Consider the following 8,896-nt stretch of genomic DNA (forward strand, 5'->3'; position numbering starts at 1 on the left):
AAGCACCTATGCACCACAGACAAATTCCTCGCTAGTGTAAAACTTAACCTGGCAATAGCAATAAATCTGATTCTGATCTGATTCTTAAAGCCACAACTGTGAACTGGTGGTAATAGAGGAAGGCTCAGTAGGCTCAATTCTCTGGGAACCATGAATGGACCTCTGCCAGTCTATCAAGTAGATTTTTCACAGGATAAGTGAATACTATGACCTGGTGGTTGTGCTATAGGTTAAGGCACATTACATTAAAGTCATTAGGATATATCTTCCTCTGTGGCCCATGAATGCCTGTCCAAAATGTTATTGCAATCAATTCAATAGCTGTTGAGATATTTCAGTGTGAACCAAAGTGGTGGACCAAATGACTTTCAGACACTGCCACCAATAGATCCACGCTACTAGCATGAATGTATTATTTTATTTAAGAAAAGGTTAAGTTGATTTCCTAATGCTGGGAGTTAATAGGTTCTAAATGTCAAATGTTAAGATGGAGTGTGGGAGTCTTTCCACACTTGCCCTCCCTCCAACTGGTGCACCAACTGTCAATTACAGTTGTTCATTAACGTATGGAGTAAATATTGCATTTGTTTGGGGACTAAAAGCTGATTTCGTGAGTTTTAAATAAACTACGGAACTACTACTAATATTAGTTTTTAAGTCTTTGGACAACAATAAGATCTAAAGCACAGAGGAACAAGACATTTCAGGCTTGGCTACACAGATATTCTCATTAGGATCAATTCATTGTTGGTTTTGGTCTTTTCAGGAGATTATCACCATATCATATAAGAGAACCGTTAATTTGAATATGATCACTTAGATTATGATCTTGCTATGATAAACTGGGTCATTCACGTGACAATTGTGATAATCAGAATACTGACTTTATCAGATTGTAGTGTTGTTATTGTCATTCATATACACACTAATGATGTGTATAAGACCATGGTTTTGGAATACAGACTGTTTTAACTTGAGGGTATTTTCACCAACAGGTAAAATTCTGAAGATGTCAGAAATATTTTGATACATTTAACTGCAACTTTAGTGGCTCTGTGTCACCCAAACGGATAAGAAAAAAACAGTTTTGTTTGTAGGCTACACTTTTTGATTTGGTTTAGTGTGTTTTAGTGTTTGTAGTGATTCAAGTTGATTTTCTCTAAATGAGGTGACAGTGGTTTATGAACAGACTTTTACAGGCATAATCCGCCCTCTTTTTATAGCAGACAATATTTATCAGCTCCACACAAGCCTTCACTTTTATGGCCTCCTGTGACCTTTGCCCCTCTCACTATGAAAGCTTTCCCTCACCTCTCTGCTTTGAACAAAAAGTCTTTAGAACAAATCAGTAATGTAAAAGGCAGAATATCAGTTGTACTGATTCCACTTTCAACACATATGTTTTTCTGTTTGTTGCCAGTCTACAAGTCCTGACTGCAATTAATCTGCTATTGTCAAACCAACAAAGAGAATGTGTTTTATTCTTACACTTTCTTCAGGTTATTACGGACACACTGGTCTCTTTAGAAAAGGAGAGTTGGGAAGAATCTTTGATGTTATTCAGACAGGAAGTGTAAAGTGGAGGCAGGCCTGAACTTCATGTTTACAAACGGGATGAATTACGATCTCAGTAAGGTTCTAAGCGTCAGTCCAGATGGAGTGTGGGAGTCTTTCAGCACTTGCCCTCCCTCCACCTGTGCACTGACTGTCACTTGACAGTTGTTCATTAACAGGACAGGTAGATCAGCCAGTACCAAGGCGGAGGATTATTGATCTAAGGCTTACACTAGGGAAACAACTGGTGTGAAGATTTCTTGTCTTTAGTTCACTTTTTATTTTCTTCTTTTATCTGGATGCTGGACAGCGAATATAGAGACAAAGTGACTTTTGCTTAGTCACTGAAGAGCACTTCACTTCTGTTTTTGAACTCATGCTGTCAATGGAGAGGATCTGTTCAGGTGGATGAATGTAAAAACTTGCCTTCAGCGTTCTGTTTAAGTTATATATTGTCATTGACATGTAGAAACTGTGAAAAAAGACAATATTCTGAGGGAAAAAGGAAAATCTCAAGGATCAAGATGTACAACTTACACAGTTTACTTTGCCTGGGAGTGCTGATAATGATGGTGGTCGCAAACAAGATGCTGGATGACTGTTTGGAAGTAAGGCGTAAATATACCATGAACGTTGTGCTGCTGGAGGACAACACTTATAAGTGGAGTATGCCGTTTGTGAAGGCAGCTGTGGAACGAGCCATTGCAGAGGACAGTCTGGAGAACAATGGTATGAACAGGTAGTTGCTTAATAAGGCTGAATGGACCTTACAATTAATAATTATTTTATATAATCTATAAATCTATAATTTCAGATCATTTATAAATTATTGCATATTGCTTTACAGCAGCCAATAAAAACACAGTTTAAAAGTGGTAAAAACCTAAAACTAAGATAATAATAATAAAAAAAGAACTTAATAATGAATCCTGGCTTTCAGGGCCAGTGTAAATCTTAATTAAATAATAGAGCTGGACATCAGCAAAGGTTTTTTAAATAGCTGAAAGTCAAGTTATAGCAGCTTCTAGAAACCATTAAAACAGATAACTAGTATGAACTAGTTTCTCTGCATCCTGTTGAGCAAGAAGAGGTTTGACCTCACTAGTTGTCTAAATTATAAAAGAATGTTGCGGTAAAATTAAATAGTAATAAGTTGTAAATGACAGTTGTAAATGTGATTTAAAATCACAAATCAGCCCAAGGTTTTTTTTTCTTTTAAAGAAAATTAGATATTCTTTGGACTTGGCTTATGCAACCAGTTTAACAGGGGTGTTTCTAGAATATTTAGAATATGGGGCATAGGCAAGGACATAGGGCCGGGTCACCTTTTAAATATAATTATGTTATTATATAGTGCTTATATGATACCTGATGTTGGTGCCAACACTAATACCTTTTTTCTTACAGAACTTTGAGAGATAAAAACACATTTTTCTACAAAATCCCTTTAGCCATTTTCACATGCCTAAACAAAAGACACCAGACCATGAAAGAATGTTAATGCTCAGCTAAATAAAATTGTCTAAAACTGGAAACATTTTGATTTCAACTTTCTGACTAAAGAACAAGTAAAAAAAAAAGCATGGTTCTGATCAGACATTCAATGAGTGAGTACATCGCCGCTTTTGATACTCAGTACTATGGACACATCATGGTTGGTACTTTGGTTTGATACCTAACCCTCCAGGTGCATAGAGGAAACATTTGGTTATGTACTGTATAATGATTGCTCTTGTCTCTACTATGTGAAGAGAAAACAGCTGTCCTAACTATGAACAAACCATAGGATGGTTGGATGTATTGGTGGTTGACTAGTTTAAAATATACAACATGTAAAAAGGACAGTTTTGGAGATGTTGAAATGCATATTTTTGCTCAGTTTGTAAACCGTGCTGGTAGCGAGCAGCAGTAGACCTTTGGCTTTATACAATAAGAAACAAGCTATATCTATATTTCACGTCATAACAATTAATTTGATATACCTACTGTTGACATATATAGAAAATGTGCTATCAATTGTTTGTTTCTCTGTGATCATTCACTTGGTATGCACGCCAGAGTAGCCCAACAACTAACTGCTGTCAACACTTATAACACTACTTCCCCTAGATCATGTCCAAATAGTATACAAATGATACAAATAGTAAATGTTATAGATGAGTGCAGGTTCTTCCGTAAAGATTTGTAAACCAAGAGTAGGCCTAACGATTTACACAAGGCTCTTTCCTTTTCCCAGCTGACCACAGGGGGGCTCAATAGGATACAGCCTAAAACAGCATAAACCAGTGGTCCTGACCAACCTATCCACCAACCATATACTCTAGCTTCACTCACCTTTATACCCCCTTAGATATATCTTTAGTTCAATTAAGATGACTACTTTTACTGTCTTAATTTTGTCAGAGGCAAGTCATCTTGGTACCAAATTAAAGTCTTTGTAATATTAATTCTTTGTGTGTGTTTTTTTTTTGCTGTTGTAAATATTTAAAGTTTTTAATTTCTCTGCAGGAGAAATCAAAGGTTACATTTACACCAGTGGGCGATAAATCAATCTAATCTAATCTAATCTAATCTTAACAGCCCAAAGATATTACTGAGTTATTTTTTTATGTTAATAATTATTATCTTCTTTCTATGACCCAAGTTTTAGGCTTCAACCTGACAGCTAACTACAATGAGTTCACTACCAATGCGTACAAACGGCAGGGCTGTGGGAGCAGCACCTGTGAGGGAGTGGCAATACTCAAGAGGCTGCATGTGAGTATGGTCATTTTAGTGCAAGGTCAAATTAATCAAATGTGGCATGGTAAAAATGCTTTAGGTGACGAGATACAGAGATATCTCAGGCACCACTGACATACCCGAACTTTCTGATGTGAGAGCAAGAAACCAGAACCTGAATCTTCATTCCTGTGTTTACCTGTTATCTTTATCCCCCTTTATCACTTCCAAAATGTGTAAGAAAATATTTTGAGCTTCTGTTAATAGTGATAAAATCTAAGGAATTCAACTTTTATGTGTTAAGACTGGATGCTATGGCTCAGTGTACAATAATAACAAGTTCCGCCTTTTGTAGTCTGATCCCTTGATTACCCTTCAGCTGGCACAGTTCCATGTCAATTGCTTCATGACAGGATGATTGCCGTGGCTCACTTGACTTTAAAAAGTCAGTGCCTCCTTGCCAATGTTCAACCACTTCTTTGCAGATTTACTATTTTGCACCAACAATATTTTCATTGCAGGGGTTGCCATTGTAGTAGTAGGAGGCCAAGATGCAAATATCAATGCAGCCACGGCATGCTGTGTGTTGAACTTATAGGTGTGACTCTTGTTTATCCTTGATAAAACAAACGCTTCTATTGCTCCAGCTTTCTACACCACAGCTGAAAGCAACCGGTTGCAGGCGACAGGAAATGCATTCTCAGAAATGTAGTACATCACAAACCAAAGTAGAACTAGAAAAGAGGTTATGGGAAATGGTTAACTGCAGCACTTAAAAATGAAATGACTGCATTAAGGCACTGGAATCACAGAGCGGTAATTATTGTAAAAATCTGACCATACATGTACTGTATCTTTCTGCAGAATAAGGGTGAAATTGGATGTGTCATGCTGGGGCCTTCCTGCACTTATGCCACCTTTCAGTTAGTGGAGTGAGTATGACGCTGTTTGTCTTTAATAATATACCACTAAATAAATGACTTTGCTGACAAATGATTTTTGACTTTTCCCCGTTATCTGCCTCAGTGAAGAAATTGGCCTGAACCTGAGCATTCCAATCATCTCTGCTGGGAGCTTCGGCCTTTCGTGTGACTATAAACCCAAACTGACCCGAATTCTGCCTCCAGCACGCAAGATCTCAGACTTACTATTCCACTTTATGGATGAAACCTTGCCATTTAAGCAGCATTGGGAGTATGTCTATGTCTACAAGAAGTCCAGCAACATAACTGAGGACTGCTTCTGGTGAGACAGCACAGGCTGCAGTTAACCCTAATGACCTCTGTAGCTTCATTCATTGCCACAGCATGTGCCACTTTTCCTGTTTTATTGCCTTGTTTTTGCGACAGGTACATCAACGCATTGGAAGCAGCCTCTGCCAACTTTGCCTCAAAGACTGAGAGACAGATGCTGCGTGGGGAGGACGAGTTGAAGTCTGCCCTCAACTCTAAGAAAAGACACAGCAACAGTGGGTATTTTTTTTAGTTACATCTCAGTACTTAAAACATTACTTCTTTGGCTGTCATTCTTCCAACAAAAGCATTATCTAATATTTACACTAAAGATGAACAAACTATCTATTTAGAACAGTCACAACAACAGCGTTGATGCAGTATATGTGAAAAAATATCAGAATTGAAAATGCTGAGGGGCTAGTGGGAGGATGTAAAGTACAAAAAATTTACTTTTTAAAATCACATTAGGCATGGTTCCTAAAGGGAAAGTCCTAATGACTTCCCCTTTAGTGCAACCACAAGGTTTAGATTTGTGGTTTAAGTAAAATGTCTCAACAACCTTTGGATGGATTGCCATATAATTTAGTTCAGACATAAATATCCCACTCAGGAATACATTTTAATCTCTTTGGTTGTCCCTTAAATGTACAATACAGTTCAAACTTTTCCCCTTCTGTTCTACTGAAACTGATTTATTTATTTCAGTTTTCATCCTATGCGGGAACCCTGGTGACATTGTTTCAATAAAGAGTATGGCGGGCCCGATTCATGAGGACATCATGTTCATTCTTATCGATATTTACAAGTAAGCTTGTCTATGATTTTACCATTTAGCCAATAAACTTTAACAAGATTTTATGAGTCTTTTTAGTGGGAAATCACAATATACTGTAAACCCTGAGATGCGAAACTTTGAATGTGTAGAAGTAACCCTTTACCTTCCTCCAGTACTGACTATTATGTCAACACAACATCCGCTGAGGGAATGAAGGACGTACTGGTGATCACTCTGCCACCAAGGAACTATGACTATGGAAACACAACATACAATAACACGGTGGGCAGCAACTTAAACACCCAAACAAGGCTGTGTTGGGAAACGGTTCTTGTAGATCTACTTGACTCCTAACTTTCTATCTATCTATGTGGGCAGATAAACGACTATGTGGCTGGATATCATGATGGAGCGCTGCTGTTTGGAAAAGTACTCAGAGAGAGGAAGCTAAGTCAGGGACGCAACAAGGAATATGTGCCTCTGAGTGACAACCCATTTGGAAACGTCTCCTTTTATGGTGCGTATGATCAGTGACAGCTCAAGGTTAGCAACACAAGTGGCAGAATTACAATGCAAAAGACATTTAATGAACACCAACCAGACCCAGAGATCACAAGGTGTTATAGGTGATGGACCCAGTGAAGGACTGCTTGATGAAACTGTTCTTTTAGCCTATACTCTAGCACAAATGTTACAGGTTAGAGCAATGACCTGTTTAACCACAGCTGAATTATTTTGTTCTTAGTTGGTGGTTTTGTACAATGTAGCACAAAAAATACAAATTGTAAATGTAGATCTGTAGATTACAGTTGTGTCCTCTCCTCCAAGGAAACATTGGCCCCAGTCCAGTTCAGCATTAAATGAAAATCAGTTTAGAGAGAGTCCCATTACAGTGAACATTTGCAATTCAGTTTTTAGTAAGTTTTCAAGCAAAAATACCAAACATTTGATGGTGCCAGCTATTAAGATGTAAGGATTTGCAGCTTTTTGTCTTGTCTTACGTTATGGTAAAGTAAACACCATGGACTGTTTGTCAGACATAAAAAGGTATTTGTTTCTGAATAAATAATTAAGTTAAATTAAGTTTTTTTAACTTGGGCTTTTTCATAATTTTCAAATCCAAAGCAAAGTCATAAAGGCATTATATTATATCATCATATGTGCAGCTTTTTTTGACTAATTCTACAATAAACACATTGCAGCTCATCCAATTTAAATGCAATTAAATTGTAATTATTGCATCCAAGAGAAATTGAAAATGCTCTCTTTGTTGTGTGTGTGTTTGCCTCAAGCAGGTATGGGAGGACACTATGTGCTTGATAAGTACGGTGACAGAGATGTTAACTTCTCTATATTTTACACATCAACCATCACTGGCGAGGTGAGACTACCGTCCTATTCAGCAGTTTAGCCCGGTCTAGGAATGGAATGTTTTTTTTTATCCTTTGTTTCTGTCTCTCTCCAGTACGAAACCCTGGTAGTGTTCGACACATCACAAAACAAAACCATAATGGTAGCCGAAAATCCCGCCCTGCCCTGGAAAGGGGGTCTGCCTACTGACGTGCCAAATTATTCAGGTGGTAATACTCACATACATGCTGATGGTGTAGAGGTAGTGTGGACAGTGATGTGGTGCTTCACTGTAGACTGATTACTGTTAACACCATAGAGCACAGTTTCTGTCTGGTCTGTGACTGTAGTTTTAAGTCTCATGACCTCACGGAGTAGTTTTTGTATGTTTGAGATTTTAAGCAGGCCCATGTGGAGTCCTTACCACAGGGTGCACAAATATCATTAGAGTCTGATGTTATTATTTAGAAATAAAGTGTGATTTCTTTATGTCAAGTAAGGGTACAAATACGTCTTTGTTAATTCCCTCTGGGTGTGTCTTCCAGCCCTGAGTACGCAGGATGTGATTGTCATCGTTCTGAGTCTCAGTGTCATCGTGGTGACAGCCATCGCTCTCATCTTCTACAGGTAAACAGCAGACACATTTCACAGCTGTATCACAAGAACTACGAGTAAGGCTGTGTATTGGAAAGAATCAGGCAATACGATATGTATCACGATACAGGGGTTATGATTTAAAATGTTGCGATATATTGAGATTAAAAAAATATCAAATTTTAGGAAAACTGTAAATAAAACACCACCACATGCATAAATAAAAAAACAGTTTTATGCAAAAAACTATTTTAGGCCACCAGAACAGTTGGATCTGCTTTTGTATTTATCATAATCTCTGTAACATCCATCATAGCCCTCAGTTTACATTTACAACACTGCTATCTAGCTGTAGGGGGTTTAAACACAAAAATCAATACAGTATTTTGAGAATCAATACAATATCACAAAACAAAATATTGTGATACTCAAGTGTATCTGTATTTTCTTATTCCTCCAGCTATGTGTAAAATGTGTAAAATGAGTGCTAGAATACTGTCAGTGAAAAAATTGTGGTTTTAATCGACGTTCAGGAAAAAAGACAATGAGAATCAGCTTTTCCTCCATGTTTACGTTTGGTCAGCATGCCAGATAAAGCTGTAATGTAATTCTTTATCCCACATATCCCTTGTTCATGTTATGGATGTGTCGGGCTCTACGACGTAGG

The 8,896-nt window shown here is 37.7% G+C and overlaps 1 protein-coding gene across 1 annotated transcript in view; it reads left to right on the plus strand.

The window, feature by feature from the left end:
- The first annotated feature begins 1,736 nt into the window (after positions 1 to 1,736).
- The window catches only part of gucy2c (guanylate cyclase 2C), a 16,949-nt gene continuing 9,789 nt past the window's right edge, over positions 1,737 to 8,896 (plus strand). The window contains exons 1-11 of the mRNA XM_035654243.1: positions 1,737 to 2,283; positions 4,199 to 4,311; positions 5,140 to 5,207; positions 5,302 to 5,520; positions 5,625 to 5,743; positions 6,216 to 6,315; positions 6,459 to 6,567; positions 6,664 to 6,802; positions 7,581 to 7,666; positions 7,751 to 7,862; positions 8,181 to 8,262. Of these exons, the coding sequence (XP_035510136.1) occupies positions 2,079 to 2,283; positions 4,199 to 4,311; positions 5,140 to 5,207; positions 5,302 to 5,520; positions 5,625 to 5,743; positions 6,216 to 6,315; positions 6,459 to 6,567; positions 6,664 to 6,802; positions 7,581 to 7,666; positions 7,751 to 7,862; positions 8,181 to 8,262 (1,352 nt within the window). The 5' untranslated portion in view covers positions 1,737 to 2,078. The remainder of the gene's footprint in view (positions 2,284 to 4,198; positions 4,312 to 5,139; positions 5,208 to 5,301; positions 5,521 to 5,624; positions 5,744 to 6,215; positions 6,316 to 6,458; positions 6,568 to 6,663; positions 6,803 to 7,580; positions 7,667 to 7,750; positions 7,863 to 8,180; positions 8,263 to 8,896) is intronic.

This window comes from Morone saxatilis, unplaced genomic scaffold (genome assembly GCF_004916995.1).
Source record: "Morone saxatilis isolate NCDOM2014 unplaced genomic scaffold, NCSU_SB_2.0 Contig14, whole genome shotgun sequence".
NCBI classification, from domain to species: Eukaryota; Metazoa; Chordata; class Actinopteri; family Moronidae; genus Morone; species Morone saxatilis.